We start from the raw sequence: 27,691 nt of genomic DNA, 5'->3' as shown, positions 1-27,691 counted from the left end.
TCGTAACTTTATTTCATTCAATAATATTTCAAAGATTGAATCTATTTAAATCTTGTCTTGTAGTCTCATCTATGTGATGAACTTTTGAAACTGATTATAACTTGAACGGTGGTAGTTCAAGTAGTATTTGGAAAAGATATAAGTATATTGGAGTACCTTATAACTTCATCTTTTAAACTTATATCTAGTTAATAATTGTCTTATGAATGACAAAGATTTTTAGAAAAACGTTGAGACAAGGTTAGATATATGAGATCACCTTGCAACGATATTTTTTTATACAGTTATACACTGGAACTTTGTGTATATTATGCATGGAAGAGGACTTCCAATATTTTGAAAAGTATATATGTATATATACTGAATATTTTGCGACTTCATCGCATTAAGATATCAAACTTGGTTCATTTCTTTTGACCAAGACTTTCATGAGTATTATTAGTAGGCTCATATATTGTAAATCATTATACATATTATTTTGGTGGGCTTGCTGCTCACCCTTGCTTTATTTCTTCATCACACAACAACAGTTAGGAAAGATGGCCAGACTCCAGCAGACCCAGCGCAAGCGCGTGGGAAGCGTCCCGCGTCTTCCCGTTGATGTTGTAGCTGCTATAGCTGCAGAGGTAGATCTATTGTAGATCAGACCATCTACTTTTGAGAATCAATTATGTATAATTATAACTTGTGGCAGATAATGGCAATTAACTGTAAATTTATCAAGTAATCATTTTGGGTTGTAATAACTTTTAAATTGTGGATTCAAAGACTTGTACTTATTTAAATTTCATCTCTGAGACTATAACGGGTTGTGGTGTGTGTTAGTGTGGGGTCACAGCATAAGGTTATTTATTAATTAAGTGAAGTGATATTGTGGAAAGAAAGACCGTGACGACCCGGATCCCCGACCCCGGATCTGGGGGTGTTACAGAAATGGTATCAGAGCTAAGCGTTATAAACCTCAGAGATGATGGGACGTTAAGATAATAAGTTAACTAAGATAATAAGAACTCTTGCCAAGTTCATAGTCGGGCTACCTAACGTAGCACTGACAGTTAAAACCCTTATGGGAACCCTTATAAATATCATGATAGAAGCGTAGTTCGTTATCGTAGATGGTAGCGGGACTCCGAACCCTGAGGTTGAGGAGCAACAGCGCGATGATGTTTATTACTAATTGGAGATCGGATTGTGGATCCGATAGAGTGTCCTAATGCAGGACCGGATGATGTTGATATTGAGAATGTAGCGGTTGAGGATGTTGTCCTAGAAGGGATAGTTGCTGAGAAGGATCCCATGGAGGATCCTGACAAGAATGAATAAAGGACCACTGATGAATTGATGACCATGGTTAGGTCGACTACCAGAGGTAGGATTGGTCGGTCACTACCGGAGGTTCGTTCAAGTTGTAAAGATAGTAGCCCCTTTAACGCGGCTTACTCGTAAGACTGAGAAGTTCGAATGGACAGAGAAATGCGAGAACAGCTTTCAAGAACTGAAGCAGAGGTTGGTGATGGCCCCTATGCTGGCGTTGTCGGATGGAAAAGGAGATTTTGTGAAGTGTAGTGACGCTTCGCACAAGGGCTTAGGGTGCGTGCTTATGCAGCACGGTAAGGTAATCGCGTACATGTCAAGACAATTAAGGTAATATGAAATTCGATATCCCCGCTCATGAGCTTAGGCTCGTGGCAATAGTTTACCCTAAATATTGGAGGCACTACTTGTATGGAGAGAAGTGCGAGAATTACCTAAGCCATAAGTGCTCTGGTATATTTTCACGTAGAAAGAGCTCAACATATGCCAGAGGAGGCAGTTAGAGCTAATCAAGAAGAATGATTGGGAGATTCTTTATCATTCGGGGAAAGCCAATATGGTGGCTGATGCCCTTAGTAAAAAGGAGAGACTCAAGATGATAATGTCTTTTGGAGAGTTTATAAGAGATTTTGAGAAAATGGAAATAGAAGTGAAGGTAACCGGAGCCGGTACCGAAAAGCTGTTTGAGATTGCAATACAGCCCGAATTATTGGAAAAGATCATATTGTGCCAGAAAAAGTTATGAATGAAGGCAGGGATCCAACAATTAGATAAAAGATTAATATCGAGAAAGATGATAAGGGAATAATGAGGTATTCCTATAGAATTTGGGTTCCAAAAGTTCAAGAGCGTAAGGATGAGAACTTAGATGAGAGCCATAGTTTGAGGAATAAGATTTAGAGCAAACCCTGAACGTGATAGTCAGGGAGGTCGCCATCAAGATAGAAGGAACCCATGACATAATGGAGTGGAAAATGAGGATTTTAAATTAAAAGATGACCCCAATTATGGGGAGTAGGATGAAACATTTCATACTAAGGAAACAGAAAGTCGAGTAAGGAAAGGAGACCCGAGACGGTACTCCTATACGGCAATTCATGGACCTGTCTAAAAAGAACTTAGACTATTATCCCCAACCACCACCCTGAGGAGACAGTGCGGTGAGAAATTCTTTCAGGACCTTTAAATCGCTAAGCTCTCAGAGTTCCAAGGAACAAGCTGACCCAGTCGAGGCAAGAGCCTGGCTAAAGGAAATATAGGAATCATTTGAGATTCTAAATGATTGACGAATCACAAAAGACTGTTTTTATCACTTACCCTCCTAAGAGAGAGACCACCCGCCGGTAAAAGGCCAAGGAAGGCACGGAGCAAGAGATTATAATAAACTGATTTAAGTTCAGTCAATTGTTTTCGGGAAAGTAATTCCCAAAGATAAGGAGATAGTGTAAAAGCTTTAGAGCCAGAACAAAGGCAGATGAGTATGATAAATTATGAATCTAAGTTGTAAAAGTTATCAAGATTCGTTCTGAGGACACGAATCCAGAATGACGGGATGTTTGAAATCAATGCTTATGTTGTGTTGGTTCATGAAATAATGATAAGAGAAAGGAAAATAAAAAGAAATTGAAGTGGAAAGGAATATAACGGCAATAGAGTTTGAGGTATGATAAGGGAGTTGGGTATGAGGAAACCCTAACGACTCGTAGCAATAGAAATAGAAAAGTATGCATTCGTCAGGATGAGGGTGATTCACCATAAGTTAAAATTGATGGTTGAGGGCATAAGAGATACATATAGTTTATCCCCTGTAAGTTGGGAGGATTCGAGGAAACCTTGAGATAATTCGAAGGATAAATAATGAGACGCGGATAGACTAAGGGGATAAGGAAGTAAGAAATTAGGAAAAATTGGATGAAGGAAGTGACCTTCAAGAAGGAAATATAAGACCGGTGGCTTGATACCCAGAAAGGGAGACGCCAGGTATGAAAGATATCCCAACATTGAGGTGACTGTTGAGATAAACAACAGAAGTAAATAAGGAATTATTAAGAAGAAGTTCACGTTGAACACGACCAATATCTTCCAGAACATCCTTGTTATCGTTACCTAATTAGGCAAGACAAGCGGATAACCGTTGTTATCTTTTGGAGGCCATATGAATTGACCTCAATTTGAATAAGGATGCTATTATGAAGTTAGGTATAGACTATCGAGGTGGGAATGATGAATATGATAATCTATCAAGGAAATATGACTTGATTTATTCGTGGAAGGATGCAGATACCTTTTAAAGGTGGAATTAAGGATAGAACATTGGTAACTTAAAATGAATCCTAGGGGACTGCATAAAGGTTGGCATGTCACCCTTAATAGGGACAGTATGAGTTTTGACAGTATGATTGGAAAGGATTAAGGTAATAATAACCTTTAAGGATCAGTGGAGAAATTTTTCAGAAGTATATAGACAATGGTTCTAGTATTAGTAAATGGTATTTTGATATGCCCTGTATCTAGGGAATACAGGAGGAACGATTGAAGGATAACCTTAGAGGTTTTATAAGGAAAAAGGTAATATTCAAGATTCTCAAGAATAGAAATGTGGATAAAGGAAATATGACGTAATTATAATGATGCCAAGTGGGGCACGTGTTAAACCACGAGAAAGTATGGATCGAACCAGTAATGGTCGAAATTGTTCAGGGCAATTAGGACTTAAAAAAAATGTTCTAAGTATGATTGAGAGTCAGTCTTGACAGTGATTAGCCTCTAAAGAATGAGGCAATAACTTATGGAAAAATGGTGATATTTTTTTTTTCTTTTTCCCATTTGATTTTAAGGAAAACATCTTCACTCAAGCAGTGTTCGGAAATAAGGTAGAAAATTTATTTGGAGGTGGTTAAAATGACATTGACTGTAAGGAAATTATACTATCAGGAAAGGCCAAAGAGGTGGCCGACACTTTAAAGGTAAGAGGATAATTATAGGCGCGTGTGCCAAAAGAATACAGTGATGATGGTTAAAAATTTGAAGGTTGAATTACGGTTTGGAAGATTGACATTCCTTCTGATGACTGTGCAATATCCAACCGTAATAGTAGTTGGTAAAAGTTTAATTCGTGTAATCGCCATGAACAGGCTATCTATCTTAGGAGGTCCTATCTTGGGATAAGCCAGGACCATGTTTCCAAAAGGACTAGACGAACCTTTGAGTTAAGTCTTCTATTTAAGGCATATGATTAAAAATGGTATTAACCTCTTATCGTTGCTTTGATTGAAACTCTTCTGCACTTTTATCTGCTTCATGTCATGTATGTATGTCAGGATCGAGTGTTCTTCATGAATCAGGAATGGTGATTATGTTACCTCCTTAGAATGATTTGATACGACATGGATAGACTCCGTATGGTTAGATATTAAGATTTTATGGGAAAATGAATGACTACAGTGGGTCAGTGGTGGACCATAGTAAGACAGCAATGATTCTGCGAGTAGTGAGCTGATTACAACCATGAGAGTTGTATTGGAATGGGTGTTGAGATTGAGTACCACTAATCGGGTCGTGGTAGTGTATAAGTTATCATTGATAGACTAATTAGTAGAGTATCTACCTAGTGAATAATTATTCTTTCTTATCAATAGAGAGTCGTATTATTATACGAGGAAGGTTGCGGTGCAAGCATAGAATTCTAGTAACGATGATGTATAGAATGAGATCCCAGATTCAATTTTCGATGTCGAGGGAGTTTCAAAGGTGATTGTGTATAAGCTCGAGGAAGAGTGTGGGTCCATAGAATGATGGACGGGATAGCAAAAATATTTAGGCACACAAAATACGAGGCTATAATGCTTGATGCTGATATAAATACGTATATGTTTTGTTCTCCTATGACAAACCTCTATAGTTCAGAGGTAGGTTCCAAGCCAGATATTTTGTGGCAGTATATATTTTTTTCATATATACAATTCTCTTCAGTTCGTTCTTTTCTCTTCTTTTCATTTCATGTAAGCTGAGAAGAACAACCCTTCCAGAAGGGGAGGTATTGCCGAATGACTATCTATCTGTGTGATAGAAGCCGAGTAGGATACCAGCTATTGTTTAATTGCTTGTCAAGTACTAAAGGCTGGCCACCTTCTGTACTAACTATGCAATATAACAAGTGTTCATGATCATAGTGATCTCTCAACAAATTCCTTTACTTCTATATGATTGATCAAGCTTCCAAAGATAGAAGCAGCTGAAAAAGGAGTAATAAAGTGGTGGTAGTATGCGGAATGGGAACACATTCGTGATACTAAGGTTGACGTGATTATTAAAAGGTTATAGAACGCTAACGAGCAAAAGTATAACTAGTATAATATTAGGAACGGAAGGTTGTAGCGATTACGAACTAGAAAAGAATGGGTATTGAGAAGTAAAAGCTCTAATGCTAAACGCTATAATGAGAGTCTGTGCAATAGACTTGAAAGAATTTGGAATGATCACTTAACGCGGATTTAGTTATATCACGACAATAGATCATATGTCATTATCGAGGTGTCACCTTATGAGATCCTTGAGGGAAGATAATGTCGATCTCCCTTATGTTAGGATGAAGTTGTAGAGCGCAAGATGCTCGGACCCGCAGTAGTCCAAAGGACCAGGGATATAATAGATCTAATCAGAGGACGGCTGGTAGTAACCCAAGATGGACATAAGAGGTATGCTGATTTGACTCAAAAAAGGACAAAGAGTATGAAATAGGGGGCCTAGTAATGTTATAGGTATCCCCTTGGAAACCCTTGAAAAGGATTGATGAGGTTCGGAAAGAAAGGAAAGCTAAGTCTACAATTTGTTGGACCCTTGGATATATTAAGACGTTTGGGAAGTTAGCATATGAGCTAGCCCTAACCCCGAACATGTAGCAGGTCGTAACGTGTTTCACGTATCAATGTTAAGGAAGTGTAATTCAGATGCCAGATAAATAGAGGCATATGAGCGCATAGATATGCAACCCGACGTAACCTATATGGAGCAACCAGGAAGGGTTATAGAGTGAAAAGGAACAAGTGCTTAGGAGAAGGATTATCAAACTAGGCAGAGTTTGGTGGTAGAACCACAATGTGGGAAAATTTACTCGAGAGTTAGAAAGTGCAATGCTAAGAGAGTATCCCTATTCACTTTCTATCTGATTCCGGGACGGAATCCTTTTAAGGAGGGGAGACTGTAATAACCCCAATTTTTGGGAAATTTTTGAAACCCTTATGAATAGTGTTTTTGCTGAATGAGAAAACTTTTCATGCCACACTATGTAGGGGTTCTGATATGGATATTCTGAGATTTTATTAGTACTTTATATGGGATATAAGTGTATGTAAAGATCGTCAGAATCCAAATCCGAACACTTTGATTTTTCCCGGAAATACACTAGATACGGAAAGATTTGAGAAAAAGGTAACAGGATAAAAAGGATTTAAATTAAAGGATTATAGGAGAGGATCATAAAAGGAATATAATATATTGAGAAAGGTTAAGGGAACCTAAGTAATAAGATCCCGGGTATGATCCCTCAAACGATAAACGAAAACGAAAGTTAAGCGAACCGTATAACAGATCAGCGGTCATTAGGCAAACGATTAGGAAGTTAATCAAGGGGATTAGTGGGGATGATGTCATCCAGCCAATAGAAAGAGGACAAGGAGGGGAGGATGACATCATGAGGATGACACAAGCATGACAAAAAAGGAAGGAGATGTGGTGACTTTTTAACCACACAAAATCAAGGGCAACTAGGTAATTTACTAAAACAAACATAAAAATCAAACCAACCAAGCCAAGCAAATCATTTTTCATCAAAATCAAAAAGAAACCAAGGCATTGTTCTTCATGCTCTCGGCCAAAACAGAACCAGAACACTAAAACTGCTGTATCTCCTTCATTTCTCACTCAAATATTGTGTTCTATAGCTCATTGGAAAGGTATTGAGATGGCCTACAACTCTTGTTCACAAGTCTCGTCCAAATAATCATGGTAAAACCCTCATTTTGACAGTTCTTTAAATCGGACTTTTAGAAACTTCAAAGCCTAACTTTGTGTTCTTGATTTCTTTGGAAAGATCAAGCTTGTAGGAGGCTCCCTAAGGCTTCCTAGCAACTTAACACCTCCCAAGGAAGGTATAAACTTCAAACCCTAGCCTTTACTTTATTTTTTAGTAAGTTTAATGGTTGGTGTTGTGAAATGAGAAGCATGGATTGTGATTATTAGTAGTTTGGTTTGATTTGGAAGTGTTTTGGTAATTGAAGCTTGATTATAGTTCATAGGTCTTGATTGTGGTTGTTTGAGTTGAAAACCTTGGAGATTATGGACTGATGTGGTATGGTTTAGGTGAAGTTTTGTTGTATTGATGGTTATGAGTTGGTTGGTGGTTAATTGGAGTAGTTTAAACATTGGTAATCGCGTAAACATAGTCGTCGTAACGTCCGATTTTCTTTGGACTGTTTTTGTGCATAACATTAGGACCCGAGAACCCCCTGCTAGATTATGACCACTGCCATGTTTAGATAGCTCATGTTACGAGCTTCGTTTTGATATGTAGTTCGTTCGATTCCGATGCACGGTTTAGGAGAAACGACCATTTCAAGTAACGGCTTTTCGCGAACGAAACTTTTCCCCTCGCCTTACTTTGAAACATAGGTTAAGGACCAAAAAGGGTTAATTAATGTATGAAACATTTATGGTAAGTGTGTTAGGCAGTTGGTAAGACACTCGCGAAGGAATCGCTTTAAAACTCGTAAAGGTTAAATTATTAAAAATGGTGGAGCCGAGGGTACCCGAGTGACTTAAGCGAATCAGTGAGCGCAAAACGAGCGTTAGAGTCTGAGTTGGTTAGGGTATAGATTTACAAGTGACTTTGGTTTAATTCCAACTTACTTGTTGCTTATAGGTTACCAGACTCGTCCCGAGCCATTCGTAACCCCCAGTCGCTCAGGCAAGTATTCTATCCGTTATACTGTTGTTGTGATGTATACACTTGTATATGCATTATCTTGCGATAGATGCATGTTGGTTATTTAGCAAATTCTTGCGATATATTGTAGCATGTGATATGGTATATATGCATGCCTGTTTCATATTCTTGAAATATATATCTGTTGGTTCAGTTGATAATACCTATGCTAGAGGATAGCGGTATCTTGCATATACCCTTAGTATAGGGACCCAAAGGTGAAAATATTTTCTAAAACCGGGAGTCGAGGATCCCGAGTAATCTTGTATATATGGATATGGATATATATATATATATATATATATATATATGGTTATAGTTTTCCAAACTATTAATCGAATAAGGTTTATTCGATAACTTTAAACTTTATTTTATTATTGAATATTATTTCGAATATTATTCGAGGACTTATGACTCCTTTTATATTATTTATTGAATATTATTTGAATATTCATTCGAGGGCTTATGACTCTTTTATATTATTTATTGAATATTATTTGAATATTCATTTGAGGATGTATGACTCCTTTATTTTATTTAATGAATATTATTTATAATATTCATTCGAGGTATTATGACTCAGCTTATTTTATTTATTGAATATTATTTGAATATTCATTTGAGGATCTATGACTCCGATTATTTGCTGAGATATATTCTTTATTTTATTAAAGAATAAGATGTCAATAATCAAACTTATTTTCGATTATTCAAATAAAGATAATACTTTCATATAAGTATATCTTTGGTTATTTAATACTCGTTTCAAGTATAAATTTTAATACTTCTACTTCAATTATTTTTATAAAGATTATTCTTTATGGGAATATTATTTAATTAATAATATTCAGATATTTTCTAATATTCTGGGGACTGATTTACTTCATTAAATCAGCCTTACTCCAAACACTCTTTAAAGTGTTTTCGAGTCTTCAAAATGATTTTTAAAAGTCAGAGCGGATCCCAAAACTCATTTTTATATTTAAGATCTTCCTTTTAAAGGGGATTTAAATACTCGCTCAAAACCTGGGGAATCCGGCTATGTGGTGTATTTTATATTCGCAACGAGGTTGCAGATTTGGTAAATGAATTGATTACTTGCCCAACGTTCGGGAAGTAAGCCCATCTCATTGAGTCGGCATAAGCGACAGGCCGGGGTACGGTCTATTATTGTGTAAGTGGCTGGGTGGCAGTCCATCAACGCGTGAGGGACCGGGGTACGGTCGAGCGCGAGGTCCTAATGCGGCCAGGGTGATGACCGGTGAGGAATTCATCCATCTACAGTAGAAAAGGTTACTTATTGGTATCTTTGCCTGATCAGCGAGATATCGGGTTTATGCCAAAATTCTTTTCCTTTCCAAAATATATTGGATGTTTCAAACTCTGTTCATACTTTACATAACAGAGGTTCCAGGAAATGTTTAAGAGATATATATATGTGGATATATATATATCGGGACTAAATAAAGTATCTCGTAACTTTATTTCATTCAATAATATTTCAAAGATTGAATCTATTTAAATCTTGTCTTGTAGTCTCATCTATGTGATGAACTTTTGAAACTGATTATAACTTGAACGGTGGTAGTTCAAGTAGTATTTGGAAAAGATATAAGTATATTGGAGTACCTTATAACTTCATCTTTTAAACTTATATCTAGTTAATAATTGTCTTATGAATGACAAAGATTTTTAGAAAAACGTTGAGACAAGGTTAGATATATGAGATCACCTTGCAACGATATTTTTTTATACAGTTATACACTGGAACTTTGTGTATATTATGCATGGAAGAGGACTTCCAATATTTTGAAAAGTATATATGTATATATACTGAATATTTTGCGACTTCATCGCATTAAGATATCAAACTTGGTTCATTTCTTTTGACCAAGACTTTCATGAGTATTATTAGTAGGCTCATATATTGTAAATCATTATACATATTATTTTGGTGGGCTTGCTGCTCACCCTTGCTTTATTTCTTCATCACACAACAACAGTTAGGAAAGATGGCCAGACTCCAGCAGACCCAGCGCAAGCGCGTGGGAAGCGTCCCGCGTCTTCCCGTTGATGTTGTAGCTGCTATAGCTGCAGAGGTAGATCTATTGTAGATCAGACCATCTACTTTTGAGAATCAATTATGTATAATTATAACTTGTGGCAGATAATGGCAATTAACTGTAAATTTATCAAGTAATCATTTTGGGTTGTAATAACTTTTAAATTGTGGATTCAAAGACTTGTACTTATTTAAATTTCATCTCTGAGACTATAACGGGTTGTGGTGTGTGTTAGTGTGGGGTCACAGCATAAGGTTATTTATTAATTAAGTGAAGTGATATTGTGGAAAGAAAGACCGTGACGACCCGGATCCCCGACCCCGGATCTGGGGGTGTTACAGTTGGCCTGGTGGACGCGAACAAGAAGTTGGAGGAGGCCAACCAAAGAATAGAGGCCCTTGAAGCCCAACTTGCCTCTTCCACTTCTGACCTGGAAACGGCCCGGGCCGAAAATATTATCCTGAAGGCTCAAAAGGATAAAGCCTTTGACGGCTGGATGGACACTCAAGAGTTTAAGGACTTAATGGTGGAGCACGATGCCCTCCTACACCCAGTTAGCTATAAGGAAGGCTGGGATGCTGCTGTGGAGGCCATTCAGGATGAATTTCCAGAAGTCTTCGAGCAGTCCTCCTTCCCTTGCCATGTGCGAGTTCCAGCACTTGGGGGTGTTACAGACATGCTCGCTGACCTGATCAAGGACGTCCCATCGGGGAGCCAAGGCCAAAAGAGGAAGGAGCTTGAGTCCAGCTCCGGAGAGGAGGAAGCTTCTTCTGAAGAGGAGTCTGAGCCCATTGCAAAGAAGGTCAGGGTGGAAGAGCCTCTTAGGGCAGGGCCTCAGAAACCAGCGTCTCCTGTAGCATCCAAGGCGTCTGAAGGCAGTTCTGATGGAACCTCTACGGGTACTTCCGAGGGGACGACTGAGACGTCCGAGGGGACGACTGAGACATCTAAGGAGGCTTCGGATAGTGGTTCCGAGGAATCCCAGCCTTCCAAGGCCTAAGTTCTTTTTATGTATTTCTTCTTTATTAGACAATGCTTGAACTTTGTAATTGACTTTTCGCGTTTTGTCCAAGTATCGACGTATTTCTCTTTTGATTTTTCAAACTGAAGTTTATAACTTGGTTTTATCTTTCATAAAGCAATCAATTCTAATAGGCCAAGATTAAGTCGAAGATTTTACATTATAACTTGGTATTCTGGGTACCTTACATAAGATGGGTTTAACCCTGATAAACGTATTTTCTATATAAAAAAACCCTAAACAAGCAAAGCTTCAAGGTGCTTTTAAACCTACTTGTCATACTCCGACAAGTGAGAATCGTGCTTTAACTATCTCATATATAGTAAACTTTCAGGTTTTGTGCATGCCAAGTTCTCGGGACTTCAAAACAATCCATAGTCTCCAGCTTGTAGGTTCCTCTACCCTGAACGCTCTTGACTTTGTACGGCCCTTCCCAATTTGGGGCAAGCTTCCCTTTCTGCCCTACACCAGAAGCTTCCACTTTCCTCAAAACTAAATCACCTTGTTTGAAGAATCTTTCTTTAACCCTTAGGTTGTAGTAGAACGAAGCTTTTTTCTGATATTCCACTATCTTCGCATGTGCCTCATCTCATACTTCATCAATTAGATCCAGGGCCAACCTTTGCCCTTCTTCATTTTCCTCAGCATTGAAAGTTTGAATCCTGGGGGAGGAATGTGATATCTCTACGGGAGCAACTGCTTCGGCACCATATGCTAACATGAAGGGAGTTGCTCCAATCGTGACTCTACAGGTAGTCCTATAGGCCCACAGTATAAGGAGTATTTCATCCACCCAGTTATTCCTTGACTTCTCGATCCTCTTCTTTAGTCCATCTAGGATTATTCGGTTTGCCACTTCCGCTTGCCCATTGGCTTGCAGGTGGGCCACAGATGTGAATCGTAACTCGATTTCATTTTCCTCACAATACTTCTTGAATTCCTCGTTGTTGAACTGTGTTCCATTGTCAGTGACTAAGATGCGGGAAATTCCATACTGGCACATAATACTTTCCCATAGGAATTGTGCAACCTGCTTAGTTGTGATCTTGGCCAAGGGCTTGGCTTCAATCCACTTGGTGAAATAATCAATGGCAACAATCAGAAACTTCCTTTGTGTCGTGGCCATGGGAAAATGCCCTAATATGTCCATCCCCCATATAGCAAAGGGGATGGGCGAGTTGATAGAGGTCAGCATCTCGGGGGGTTGTCTAACAACTGGTGCGTGCTTCTGACAACGGTCATATTTTTTCACATATTCTTTAGCATCAGCCATCATTTCTGGCAAATAGAAGCCTAAACGGGTTATCTTATGAGCCAAGGCCCTGCCCCCCAAGTGTTGCCCGCATATGCCTTCATGTACTTCTTCAAGAGCCAAGCGAGCCTCATCAGGCCTGAGACATCTTAAGTAGGGAACCACGAAAGATCTCTTATACAGAATTCCATCTATTAAAGAGTATCTAAGTGCTCGAATAACCAATTTCCGTGCTTCAGTAGCATCGTTAGGTAACCAGCCAGTTTGAATGTGTGCCTTTAATGGGATCAATCCATGATGTCCCCAGGCCTATAGGAGCCACAAGCTTAATATCAATGCTCCGTGTTTTCAGAACGCGATAGTATACACTTCCAGAACTTTCTTCCATTTCAGACGAAGCAAACTTTGACAACGCATCTGCCTTAGCATTTTCCTCCCTTGGAATGTGCTCAACATGGCATTCATCAAATTGGGTCATCACAGTCCTTACTAGGCGGACATATTTAGCCATCGTCTCATCCCTTGCCTCAAACTCTCCCTTCACCTGGGATACGACCAACTTCGAGTCTCCACAGACTTTTAAGTTCTTGACTCTAAGTGTCCCTGCTAAGCCAATACCAGCTATCAGAGCTTCGTATTCTGCCTCATTGTTTGTGGTTGGGAAGTCTAACTTCATGACATACTCAATTAAGAACCCATCAGGGCTTTGTAAAACCAAACCCGCTCCACTTGAATTCATTTTTGATGCTCCATCAAAATAAAGAACCCAGTATTCTTTCTCCTTATCATCCTTCTCTTTGTCCCCATTATCGACTTCCTTGTCTTGAGGTATGATATCTTCCTGCCCCCTGACTTCTTGGTTGGGTATGGTACATTCCACCACGAAGTCAGCTAGTGCCTGGGCTTTTATTGTCGTTCGTGGCTTATACTTGAGATCGAACTCTCCCAGCTCTATTGCCCACTTGATCAATCTCCCACTTGCCTTGGGACTGTGAATGATATTTCTCAAGGGCTGATTCGTTAGCACCTCAATCTGATGAGCCTGAAAGTAAGGACGCAGCTTTCTCGAAGCCATTACCAAGGCTAGAGCAAATTTCTCAATAGTTGAATAATTTAACTCAGCACCATGTAGAATTTTATTGATGTAGTATACGGGTTTCTGGACTTTCAGTTCCTCCTTAACCAATACAGCGCTCAAGGCGCTCTCTGAAACAGCCAAGTACAAGAATAAAACTTCATTCAAAACTGGCTTGGCCAACAACGGGGCATGCGCCATGTATTTCTTCAATTCTTCGAAAGCCTTCTGGTTTTCCTCACTTCATACAAAGTCCTTAATGTTTTTTAGTGACTTAAAGAATTATAGGCACTTGTCTCCTGACTTAGAGATGAACCGTCCCAAAGCAACAACCCTTCTTGTGAGCTTCTGAACATCCTTGATAGTTTTTTGTGGTTTCATGTCCAGGATTGCCTTTATTTTATCGGGGTTAGCCTCGATCCCTCTCTTGGAGACCATTAATCCCAAAAAATTTCCAGACCCTACTCCGAAAGCACACTTTGTAGGATTTAACATCATCTTGTGGTACCTCAGGACCTCAAAAGCTTCCCTCAAATGGGCTATATGATCAGTCTTTACTAGACTCTTGACTAACATGTCATCAACATAGACTTCCATAGTCTTGCCAATAAGATCCTTAAAAATTTTATTTACCAACCTTTGATAGGTGGCTCCTGCATTCTTGAGACCAAATGCCATAACAAGATAACAATAAACACCAAAGTTAGTGATGAATGACACCTTTGGGATGTCGTTCTTGTGCATCTTGATCTGATTGTATCCACTAAATCCATCCATAAAGCTCATCATTTCATGCCCAGCAGTGGCATCTATCAAGGTATCGATTATTGGTAACGGAAAACAGTCCTTATGACATGCATCATTTAGATCAGTGAAGTCCACACACATCCTCCATTTTCCATTAGCCTTCTTCACAATTACAGGGTTTGCTAACCACTCTGGAAATTGAATCTCCTCAATGAAACCAGCCTCCAAGAGCTTCTCCACTTCCTGTTTTATAGCTTCTTGCCTTTCTGGAGCAAAACTTCTTTTCTTTTGTTTTACCGTCTTCCGATTTGGGTCCACATTCAGCTTATGAGTAATCAATTCCGGGTCTATGCCTGGCATATCAGCCGCTGACCATGCAAAAACATCACTATTTTCTTGCAAAAATTTCACCAACTTTCCTCTAAAAGGTTCCTCGAGCGTTGCTCCAATAAAAATCTCCTTCCCAGGGTCTTCGGGGGCCAAAGGAATTGAAACCAAGTCTTCTGCTGGCTTTCCCCTTTTCTCATCATTTTCTCGGATATCCAGATCTTCAATAGGAAGAACCTGCCCCCCCCCAACTCCATCTGCCCTCAAAGAGGCCACATAACAGCTTCTAGCCATTTTTTGATCTCCTCTTTCTTCTCCAATCCCATCTCGAGTCAGAAACTTCATAACTGAATGATAAGAAGAAGGGACTGCCTTAAAGGCGTGTATCCCTGTTCTTCCCATAATAGCATTGTAGGTCGAACTAGCCTTCACCACCACAAAGTCCAACATTTGAGTTGCTTGCCTTGGTTCCTGTCCTATGGTTGTTGGCAACTTGATTATTCCTTCTACGGGGCATTCCACTCCTGCGAATCCATATATTGGCATGTCGGTTGGGGTCAATTGAGAGTCATTATATCCCATCCTTAAAAAGGTGTCATGGAGCAAAATATTCACTGAAGCACCATTATCCACAATGACCCTTCTTACCGGGCTGTTCCCTATTATCGGGGTTATGACCAACGGGTCGTCATGGGGAAATTTCACACCCTCCAGATCAGAATCATCAAAAGACATTGTTACTCCTGTCTTGGCCCTCTTGGGGGCTTCCCCAACAATATGCATAACTTCTCGAGCATATGCTTTCATGGAGTTCTTAGATGACCTAGCAGCAGTTGGTCCTCCAAAAATTGTGTTAATCACAGGCCCTTAGGGGCGTGGTCCTCTGAAGATTGTATTTATCACTAGTCCCCTAGGTTGGGGATTTCGCCCCTGATCTTCTTGATCTCTCCTTCGGTCATCAAAGTTCCTTCTCACGTTGTTGCTTCTATCCCCTCCTTCTCCTGTATATTTGTTCAATCTTCCTTTTCGAATGAGGAACTCAATTTCATCTTTTAGATGCCTACACTCATCGGTGTCATGACCAACATCTTTGTGAAATCTGCAATACTTGCTCTTATCTAGCTTGGCAAGATCAGCCTTCAAGGGCTTAGGCCAACGAATATCTCTATCTTTCTCGATCTCCATCAAGATCTGGCTTCTAGGAGCATTCAGCTTAGCGTATTCAGTGAACTTTTGCCCAGGTCCTCCCTTCTTGGGGGTTGAATCAGAGTTTTGCTCGGTTCGAGGATACTTGTCCTTAGAAATATATTCCAGATCATTTTTCCGCTTCTTGCCTCCAGTGGGCTCATTATTTATTACGGTCTTCCTCATGCTTTCTTCAACCTTGATATACTTCCCTACCCTATCTTGGAGCTGCAACATGCTTTCGGGGGGATGTTTGGCCAAGGACATCTTAAAAAACTCATCCCTAGTTCCTTGTTGCAGTGCTATCATGGCTACCTTATCATCCAGGTCTGGGACTTTTAAAGCCTCCTTTGTGAAACGATTCAGGTAATCTCTCAAGGATTCCTTTGTTCCCTGCACAATGCTCATAAGAGATGCTGAACTTTTCTCATGAACTCTCCCACTGATGAATTGCTTAATAAAAGCCTGACTTAATTCTCTGAATGACCCAATAGAATTTGGGGGCAAGCGACTATACCACCTTTGAGCCATACCCGACAGGGTTTGAGGAAAGGCCCGACACTTAATAGCATCATTCACGGGCTGCAACAGCAGTGCATTAGAAAATGTTCTAACATGATTAGCGGGATCTCCCATACCATCATAAGCTTTTATAGTTGGCATCTTGAAGTTCCTTGAGATATGGGCATTTATTATATTTTCAGTGAAGGGTGGAGTAGGATCATCAGGATCTCCAAGGGGAAGAAGATTGCTTGGATCAGCCCTTGGGACAACAGCCCTTCTCTGCACTGGACCATCCAGGTCTATGATGGGAGGAGGATTTCTCCCCCTAGGAGGTGCTGGGGGTCTGGTGGTCTGGTGCGCCTCCAGGTCGTGCCTCAGCCTTTGAATCTCAGCCTCGTGAGCCCTGATTCTTTCCTACACTTCTTGGGGATTCGTCCCTTGGGTACTTTGAGGGCGTTGGCTACCTTCAGCCATCGGCTCTTTGTCAGCACGTCTCCTTCTTGGGGCTACTTCATCATCCGAAGATTCGGAGTCTCTATCAGTGTAAGGACCGGAAAATTCCTGATCCTCGGGAATAGGAGCCAAACCTCGTATGTATGGGGGCGATCGCCCTCGTGCTTCACTCCGCCCAGCATGTTCGCTTCCTCCAACCTCGAGGTAAAGGGGCATCCCATAAGGGGGGTTAGTAGTAACAACAGTTGAATATTCGTACCCGACGGGTCGAGAACTCACAGGTGTATGCATTTGTTGAACTTGAGGATTCGTACCTTGAGTAGCCGAGGGGATCGTCCCTTGTGGCTGAAGTTCAGTTGCCCCTATCTGGGCTTCTCCTTGCGTGGTTGCATAGGTTGAGTGAGGAGGCACCTCCACAGTTGAAGAGATCACTTGGGTTGTCCCTGTTGGTGTTTCTCCTCCTAGGGCTCTAACTGTTCTCCGTGTTCTCGCCATGGTTATTGTTGTGCTTCCCACAGACGGCGCCAAATGTTATGGATAAAAAACTAAGGTTATTATTTGGTGTATTTATTGCAAAGGTTCGGGAGCTCAAGACTTTTAATGGCTGCTCTCGTGTTTCGTAGCTTAACTCTGCCTTTACGAGATGCCTACCTATCTATGTGAATTAGAGAATCAAGCCAAAAAACGTAGTTCTGATTGGTGGGGGTGAGACCCCTTATATAGATGCTGATGGTCCTTGAATTGGACTTGGTATAGGGGACCTGGTGGGCAAGTCTCATAATTAGAATGGACTTTGGAGTCCTAAGTAGTAGGAAACTGATTCCTTATCCTTTTAGGTCCCTCTGAGGCTAATCTGCAAGGATTTATATCCTTATCGGGACTCTTCTCAATAGCTGATTTTTCCCTTATCAATTAATTACGAAATTAATTAATATTCAGGGTTTTTGGGTCATCTTTGTTCCATCATACCTGATCTGGTCCATCAGGCCTGATCAATGTGTTGACCTTTTTGGTCTGAATGTCATACATCTTCTTATTGGGCCTTGCAGCCCAAACCATTTATAATTACTGTAATATTTAATTATGTAATCAGGATTTATTTATCCCTATCAAGATGATACCACAAATATAGCACAATTCTGTACCAAAAAAAATCTCAAAATTGTTTCTAAATGACACATGTTTTTTTTATTTGTGAAATTCATATTAACATAAACATACCATAGGCCATTTCATTTCGTTCATGAGTAAAACATCCGATAACACAATAACAACTCATCATTTGCGAACATTTTCAGAAATAACTCATCAATTGCGAACGTTTTCGGAAATAACTCATCATTTGCGAACGTTTTCGGAAATGCTTATCGCATTTTCCATGACATAATGTTTATGCTATATAGAGCACAAATTGAGGACATTGACATTAGTATTAAATGAACAAACTTATGTATCATAGACATGCTTGCAAGAACAAAACCATTAACTTATAAATTTCCTCTCCAATTGCTTTCAAGTTTCACATATAAAAAGACATTCCATTTAAAAAATAGCAAAAGGAAAACAGCTTTTGTAATAAGAACAGAGAGAGTGCAGGAGGGGGGGACAGTAATCTGGGAGAACGAGGACCAAAGAAAAGGAGAAAAAGACAGAGTGGGACAAGAGGAGCACGAATTCAAAGAAAGGGATTGGACTATAGCTGTCTCTCTGCAGCTTCATCAGATTAACTTCAGAAGTAGTAACAGAACACTTTCAACTGTGTGTGAATGTCCTGTTTTTTTCATTTTCTTTTAAGCCAGTTTTTTTGGGAGATTCTGCTCTCCTTTTTTATTAGGCACGGTGTAACTGCCGACATTTTAGTATTACAAACGGTACGTGAGAGATGACGGAACCAGAATTTTAAATATTTCGAGATTTAATTTATTTATGTTATTTTTTACTGTGTTATAAAATATTTTAGTATTTATTAAATTCTCAATTTGGGGCTAAAATAAACTAAATGTAAGAACGGGGCGGACAATGGTTAAAAATATTCATTTTTTTGGTTCAATTTGCTCAAAATACCCATTTTTAAAAAATATGCTGAAAATACTGTTTTGGTTACGAATTTTGAAATTGGGTAAGTGTAATACGCATTTAAGAATTGAGTATGTAAAAAAATAATTAAAGATACACATTTTTGGTTTGGATATTACCATTGGGATACGTATTTGACCAATGCGTATCACAAAAAAAAAACTGCATACCCATTTGACAAATGAGTATCTAGTACAAAACAGGATACCCAAATGGCAAATGGGTATATCCAAACGGGTATTTTCCGCACAATACTAACAAAATGGGTATTTTCAGCATTTTGCGCCAAAAAAATATTATTTTTAACATTTTTTTGAACGGGGCTGGACTTTTTTTAAGATCGGACCAGGCTGGGCCGAAAAGGATCAGACTTTTTTCGGATTTGATTTTCGGATTTTGAGAAGCTAAATACTTGTTTTGATATATGGGATACACACTGGGCTTGATCTGTAGTCCACTTTATTTCTGAAAAATAGCTTAGCTAGAGTTGCTCCTTTAAACTTTTTTGAGTTTACCTGTTCATGTTAAATTTATATTTTGGTGTTTTAATAGTAGTAAAATAATATAATTTTTTTATATTTATGATTATTTGAACCTCTAATCATATTATATGTAGAATTGTATTAGGATATTTATTGTATTTCGGTGTTTGAATAGGATAAGAATAATATAATAATTTTCTTTTTATGATTGTATTAATAATTTGTTCAATTGATTTTAGAGGACTTATATTCTATAATAACAAATAATCTTGATCGTCTATTTTTAAAAACATTATATCAACGGCTGAGATTGTTTGACAATACATGACCAAAATTTTGGATAATAATTAACTTAAACTTATTATATATAAAAAATATAAAGGATATAATTTAAGATTTTTTCATAAATACCCAAGTTGAAGAAAATATTTGCAAAAATACGAATCATGCAACCACATATGCAACCCGCGTCCGTATTTTTACAAATATTTTGTTAAAAAATGGCATTTTTGGTAAATTCCCTATAATTTATTATTAATTAATACGAATTTTTTGAATATTCAACTTTTCGTCTCATTATTATTTCCTTCTCCATGTACACATGATCAGTTTTATTAAATTAAAAAAAAAACAAATTACATGAATAATGTGTTCTGCAAGAAATCTTGCTTGAAAAGGTAAGGCCAATGTACTTGCTCCCCAAGTATAAATTAAACATAACCTAATTAGTTTTTGAAAATTTAAATACCCTGATCATTATATAAACGTAAACCCTCTTGTTCCTCTTCATACTTGTCAGCTATGAGCAAAGCCATGGCCAATGTGGATTCTAATTCGAGTTTTCGACGAGAAGAAGAAAAGGAATTTGATCACAGAGAAATAAGTAAACAGCAAGAACTTTTCTTTTTTCATCCGTTGAGGTAGAAAATCGCTATTAAATTTAGATTTCACCTTCCGTTAGATGATAAACCTTATTGTACGACAGAAACTCCTTTTATTTATTGTATCTCGGTACAATTTATGTACGAGTACGTATCTCCCTCACAAAAAAAATTCTTATTTGTTTGTTGAACATGTTTTAGTCCAGGCAGCGGTGTTTTTCTCCCTCACGGTGCCCGGATTTACAATAAGTTGGTGGAGTTCATAAGGTCTCAGTACTGGAAAAGAGGCTATGAAGAAGTTAGTGTTTAATATGTGACGTTTAATGCAGATTTTTAATATTTTGTGAGTTTGCGATTTTAAAATCTATGTTCCGTGTTCTTGGCAGGTTATTACTCCTAATATGTTCAATATGGAACTCTATGAAACTTCTGGTCATGCTGCAAAATACAAAGATAACATGTTTTTGCTTGAGGTGAGATTTTTTTTGTTAGACTTGATTTGCTAGTTGATTATGTTAAGTAACCCGTCCGTCTAAAACCTTACTGTGTTAGAGAAAGACCCAAACATGATCTTGTACACTTAACACTCGCCTTCAATCGAACAATGTGTTTCCCTACTACAATACTAATACCAATACGAATAACAAATATTTAATTTAAATAAATGGGGGTGGGAGTCTCTCCCTAAACTGAGGTTTGATGTCATGTTACGGGTCCATCTAAAACCTTTAGAGAGAGGTCCGAACTGGACCTTGTAATCTTAACAGATCAAATCATGCATTTGGTTAAACTGAATAGTGATTTTATTAACAAGATGTTATCTCCCTAAATCATGAATAGCACCTGTGAATTGGAATCGAGTCGATATAATTATGAAGTGCAGGATTCTCTTCTAAAAATTATATTGTGTTCCCTCTAAAAAAATAATCCTGGATGTCTGCAGATTGATGAAAAACCGTTTGGGCTCAAGCCGATGAATTGTCCGGGACACTGTCTTGTATACAATCAAAGACCTCGTTCTTACAGGGGTGAGTTAATTTTTCTGCAGATACATTTGATTTTTATTATATTCATAAGACTCCTTCACAAATTATGATTGCAAAGCTGATTTGATGTCCCAGTCATGTGTTTGTTCAGTACTTAAACTTTAGGTGACTCCTTGACTAGCATAGCTAAATACATATCGATAGAATTTGTTAAAATTAAGTTGTTCTATTCTTGCATCCATGATCCATCTATGTTTTTTTACCTATCATCTCATATTTGATAATCGCTCGTATAGTTTTTATTCATCTTGTTCTTTCCCTTGAATCCCTTGATAACGCACTTTTGTTTTGCGACTCTGTAGTACTTTATCTCTATTAAACGTCATAGTTTTCTTTTATGGTTTAGTCGTAGATATTGATATTACTCTCAGATTTTCCACTTACAGTTACTCTACTTAAATTTGCTCTACTGTTTGTTCCACACTGCAGAGCTTCCTCTTCGTTTAGCTGAGTTTGGTGTTCTACATAGAAATGAGGCCAGTGGTGCCCTTACTGGACTAACCCGCGGAAGAAGATTTGTGCAGGTATAATTTTGGCCATGAGTGACTTTAATGTAACGATAGTACTATATTTTCACGTACAAAAATCTGACTGAAAGTGAATTAAAATTGAATTATATTATAGTGGTAAATCATGGTTCTTTGAACTACAAACAAAAAAAATTTATGATGTGGACAGTTTCTCATCAATCTTCTTATGCAAATGTTACAATGCAGGATGATGCTCACATATTTTGCAGGGAGTCCCAGGTAAAATAAATTTAATGATACGTAGCTAATTTTTCTCTAGCTCTTGTATCGATCCTGATTTAATTATTTAACCTTTAACATTTCCAGATAAAAGATGAAGTGAAGAATGTTCTGGATTTCATCAAGTACACCTATGATTTATTTGGCTTCAGTTTCGACCTGAAACTTTCAACGGTAAGGAGCCACTTTTTTGTCTGCACTTTGAATCCCAGCGCAAGTAAAATGTACGTTTAGTACATTAGTGTGATTTCTCTGCTGTTGTGCCACATAGCAGGAAAGAAGTAAAAAAATGAGAGGCGAAATTGATTCCCTAAATGTCTTAGCATGGATAAGATGTTCTAGCAGAACTAAATTTCTGTTCTTTTTTGCTTGTGACAAGTTTATGGTGAGGTCTACAACTTCACTTAATGAGTTAATGTTTCTGGAACTCGTATTGCAGAGGCCAGAGAAGTATCTAGGAGATTTAGAGACATGGGAGAAAGCTGAAACTTCTCTTGCTGAAGCATTAAACGAGTTTGGTAAAGATTGGCAGGTAAGAACTTCCTTGTCCTTCCATGTTTTAAAGACTCAAATCTTTTCCATAAGAACATTATCTCATTTAGTTAATTAGAATTTGAAATATTAATATTGATATATAGCATGCTGTCATTCTGTTCAGAATTTTGTATACCCGTGCTTTTAAAAGTTATCTGAAGTCCAATTATCAGTCTGCTAAGTACGTACTCACCTAAGTTATGTGAGTACAAATGCTTTTTAATGTGAATGCACGAGGGGTACATCTGTAATAGCACAACTTGATTGAAAAATTATTAATTCTATCCTTAAAATACATATGTACTCATGTAACTCCCCTAAGCACGTACTTGGGGGCATTTTTTCTCTTTCTTTTATATACAAAATTCCATTATGACAGATTGACAGCTTCGGTTCGTGCTTAATTTTGTATAACAAACTCTCACATTGTTGCATTCTGGACAATAATTTGGCTGAGATTGTTTGATCCGTTATATCATATGCTAATTTGAAATTTTAGTCTTGAGTAGATATGTTAGTGAGTGTCGTGTTTATACTCTTGACAAAGCAATAGAGCTGCTTACAAAGTTTTAAAGTAGAATGAACATGGGTTTTGGAAGCCTTGAGTGTATCTACCTGACACTGCACATTGACTTCAGATTCACTTGAACACCAATGACTTGTTAGGGTGTATTTCTTAACTGATTTATGAGTTCTGAACTTTTACATGTAATAAACAAGTGGAAGAAATATTTAATTTTTCGTTTAATCTAGAAATAGAAGAAACAGCAGTGGCCACATATCATTATCTCAGTTTTTACCCATTACTTCATATAATATATTTCCTTTTTAGATGTCTACTTGCACTCAATTTGAACATAATTCTGTCATCTGTATCAGATTAATGAAGGTGATGGGGCATTTTATGGGCCGAAAATTGATATAAGTGTTTCCGATGCTATGCTAAGAAAGTACCAGTGCGCTACCATTCAGGTAGTTTTACATTTTCTTTTATTTCAAACTTGGCACTTCATGGTCATCTCCTATTCAAATGGATATTGACTTGTTACCTCCATTGCAGCTAGACTTTCTACATCCTATTCGTTTCAACTTGTCTTATGCTGCTGAAGACGAAGGCAAGAGGGAGAGACCTGTCATCATACACAGGGCTATATTGGGGTCCTTGGAACGTATTTTTGGCATTCTGGTTGAGCATTATAAGAAAAAATTGCCTTTTTGGCTTAGTCCGCGTCAAGTGATTGTTTGTTCCGTGTCAGAGAAATCACAGTCGTATGCTTTACAGGTAGTTCATCCGATTCTGCTTTTTTTTACAAAACTATTAAATCCCATATATGTGAGCGATGTCTTGAATTGATTATTCTTATTTACCAAAGTTTAAGTATAGACAGTTTAGTTATACTTCTTCAAAAACCTATTGATATTGGATAAAGATTCTGTACTGGTCGAGTTTATTGTGCATGTTATCATAGTTTGATTTCTCTTCTGTAATTTCCAGGTAAAGGAACAGATTCATGAAGCTGGTTATTATGTAGATATTGATATGAGCGACAATGAATTGAGCAAGAAGGTGCGTCTCCATTCACTACCTTTGTTCTATATTGCAAAATCTCGCTTTGTTTACTAAATTAAAAGTTTGTTCCTCTGGTTGACAAAAAGAGTTTTATGTGCAACTAGTATTGTTTCATGAAAATAGCAGATTTCTCATTTATGTTCTTATAATTTGGATCCAGGTACGTGAGGCTCAAAGATCACAGTACAACTACATACTGGTGGTTGGCGTGAAGGAGGCCAGCAACGGAAAGGTAATTGTTAATTTGCTTAATCAAAATTCATGTTTTATCTATCACTGCACGCGTACAGTACACATCATTCTTTGAAGATTAGGCTCAGATGTCGATTAGGTAACACTTGGTTTGCTTGCCCGGAGGTTATGACAGGAAGTTGTGTTATTATTAAAACTCAATTGAACTTTAATTTCTACAACTACGACTCTCAGCCTTTCTTCGACCTTTAGTTTTGTACAAATTTCATTGCTGTCAGAGAAGCGTTGTCCTTGATGTTAGCAAGATTCATTTAAGTTAATAATCTGAATGGAAGAAATATACGGATAGATTAGCTGAACCACGTGTTATATTCTGATTGGTTATATTTCAATGGACCCACGTGCATTCACACCGGTATCACTAAATTTCACCTACGCCACATCATTCTGTAACAATTTTTGGTACCCAATTTGGTGCCTCTAACGTTACTCATCTAATTTCGTGGTTCATTATGTTTTTTATTATTTCAGGTGAGTGTACGTAAAAGAGACGACAAGAAGGTATCTGCAGTTTTAGGCATAGAAGAATTGCTGGAACAGTTCATGAAAGAGGTTGGTCTATTTCACAAGTGTTATGCTTCTCCACCTTTTGTACTGCATTTGTTAACTTGTATGTTCACCTGTAGGACAAGTTCCAGGAGGCAAGCAAATCTGCTGGAGCTATTGCAGCAATTCAGAGAAAATTTGAGGTAAAATTAGAATCACAAAGTCAAGAAAAAACGCGCATTGAAGCTGAAAGAGATGCATTTAAGGCAGAAGCCGAGCACCTGAAAGCTGAATTAGATGCACTTAAGGCTGAAGCTGAGGCTGAGGCGCCCGTCGAAGCTGAACATAATTAATCATTTATCAATTTTCATTAGATCAGTTTAATAAGAACTTCAAAACAGAGCCTCTGTTCTAGATTTCTTTGCCATTCTTGGCTCTCTGATGTTAGTGGCATTCAGTTGAACTCCCTATGCTATATTTATGTAAGTTGTTCGATTTTTTGCACACATGTCACTGTGCTTTAAATTTACGGTTAAGATAACTTTTTATATTTTTAATAAATTTTTATGTCAAACTCTTATTCAGGCAAATAAAAAATGAAAAATAAAAATAAAAAGTTCCTTAGGTAATGGAACCATGATTTCAGATTTTGAGGATCGGAACTATTCGGTTGAGCTACCAATTTACGATTTATCGGGCTGTTTTTAAAAAATCGGACGATTTATCCGTGATTTATCGGGAATCAGTCAAATCGGACATATTTTTTTACCGATATTTGAGCGATTTATCGATGATTTTTAAGAAATCAACTGATTTCTATAATAATGAATGGAACAGATAGGTTCAGGTTCATAATGCTTTATCTTTAAAATTTATTGACAAATATAATCCCAGTCCAGTTAATTGATAGGTTCATTGCAAGAACTCCGAAACTTTTTTTGATATTGACACATTTCCATCAAATTTTTGTATTGAACAGTTTTTTATACTAGTTAAACACACTCACACGTTCACCCTGTAAAAGATAAAATTTGAACCTTCGACATCCTGTAAAGAGAATGAGAGAGATACCGCTACACTAAGACCATAGATAACTCGTAAAACTGAATTAAATTCATAACTGTTACATTACTTTTTTGTCCTGATAATTTACCTCCAATCATCAAATAATACATTCAACCCATGCAAGATCTATCTATATGCATAAATATTTATGCCTTGGTGTTGAAAGCAAAACAATTAGTTCTCACTTCACCACGCCTGCCTGTCTTGACTCCAAGCACGCTCACCTTCTCCATTGCTCTCGCAAAATCTGCGAAAAACAAGTTCTGGTCCCTTGCATATTCTTCAACCATTGCCTTTGTTCTCGAATCAGTTATCAGCAGATGATCCGAAGGCAAAATATCCAAACCCCTCATTAAATTTAAATACAAGTTGTTATCGAATCTACCAGGTGACATTGGATCCATAAACGCAGCCATATCGGGATTCGTCTTGTAATTAGCACACAATGTTCTTAATCTAGCAGCAAAACCAGGGTTCATGCTCGGATCAACCTCTGAAGTTGCGCTGAAATTGAATATTCGAGGTGCGAATTCTGTGCAATGAACAAAGCCAATTGTATGGCCTCCACCTAGTAATGCTACCATTTCTCGAATAGTGAAGCCTTTTCTCGTAAATGCAGCAATCATTTTGTCCATTGTAGTGTTAGACCTAGTTAAACTTTCTTCGACATGAGATGAGTTCGAGATAAATCCATCTTTTCTGCCTAACAAGACTTGGTAGTACGGTCCACCTACTTGCCTAATGAGGTGACGAGTAGCCGTGGCTAGAATATCTGAGCACGAAACGATGTTCGGGCAGGCGATTTCTAGGGCTGTTTTGGCACGTACTATGACATCGAATGCATCACCCGAGAGAGAATGATTTATATCCTGGTTCAATTCAGTGTTATTACTATTAGTAGGCTTGACGAGGACCGAGGCATCACAACCATCAACCATGCAATCATGAAAGAAGACACGTAGAGTAGCAGCGGCTGTTGTGGGATTTGCTATTTGCTTAGGGGTGATAATTTCTTGCATGATTCTTTCGAAATCTGGGCATGTTTTCGCGTAGTAGTCGAGAGAGAGGTGACGGTGAGAATGCGAGACGGGGATCATGGAGGAGATGGAGGAAAACATCAGGAGGATAAGTAATGGAAGAGCCATGATTAGGCTATTTTAAGTAACCCTACTTCCTCTGACGGAAGCCTTGCTTCCGGTTAAGGATGGGGAGGAGAATGAGAGGAAGCAGGTGAGTTTTGAAATTTGAAAAAATGGAAGAATAAGTAAGGTTGAGAGATTGGTTTTGTGGTTAGGAGAGGTTTCAGGGAAATCAGAGAAAGGCTATATTTGAGGCTGATAAATTTATGTGGGGTTAATTAATATGCTTGTCATTTGTTAACTTTAAAGCTGTGTTCCAGAAATTTTTGTTGGAGAAAAAAGAAAAAAAATATAAAGAATACATTTTTCAGTTTGTTCCCGAATAACTTTTATGAAAAAAGGAAAAGAAAGCTGCAGATTTGGAATGAATTTTTCTTTATTTTTGTTTCTAAAATCTTTTTTCCACTTTTGGAAAGATTATGAGAGAAAGGAAAATTGGTTATTTTTTTTTTCTACCCTAGATTCGGGAACACAGCGTAAGTAAAATT

At 38.0% G+C, this 27,691-nt stretch overlaps 2 protein-coding genes across 2 annotated transcripts; one reads left to right on the top strand and one right to left on the bottom strand.

The window, feature by feature from the left end:
* Positions 1-20,279: 20,279 nt before the first annotated feature.
* LOC141678294 (threonine--tRNA ligase, mitochondrial 1-like) lies at positions 20,280-25,568 on the top strand. Its single transcript, XM_074484572.1, has 14 exons — positions 20,280-20,401; positions 20,564-20,660; positions 20,749-20,835; positions 21,306-21,390; positions 21,838-21,932; positions 22,125-22,157; positions 22,245-22,331; positions 22,597-22,689; positions 23,571-23,663; positions 23,752-23,973; positions 24,187-24,258; positions 24,422-24,493; positions 24,985-25,065; positions 25,140-25,568. The coding sequence occupies exons 1-14, from the start codon at positions 20,283-20,285 to the stop codon at positions 25,350-25,352; spliced, it is 1,449 nt and encodes a 482-aa protein (XP_074340673.1). The 5' UTR covers positions 20,280-20,282; the 3' UTR covers positions 25,353-25,568.
* Positions 25,569-26,210: 642 nt separating this feature from the next.
* On the bottom strand, positions 26,211-27,209 carry LOC141679171 (peroxidase 41-like). The gene has a single exon (XM_074485680.1). The coding sequence runs from the start codon at positions 27,207-27,209 to the stop codon at positions 26,211-26,213; it is 999 nt and encodes a 332-aa protein (XP_074341781.1).
* Positions 27,210-27,691: the final 482 nt, after the last annotated feature.

The sequence above is a fragment of the Apium graveolens genome, chromosome 8, assembly GCF_009905375.1.
Source record: "Apium graveolens cultivar Ventura chromosome 8, ASM990537v1, whole genome shotgun sequence".
Lineage (NCBI taxonomy): Eukaryota > Viridiplantae > Streptophyta > Magnoliopsida > Apiales > Apiaceae > Apium > Apium graveolens.
This window is presented reverse-complemented; position numbering and strand designations above follow the sequence as displayed.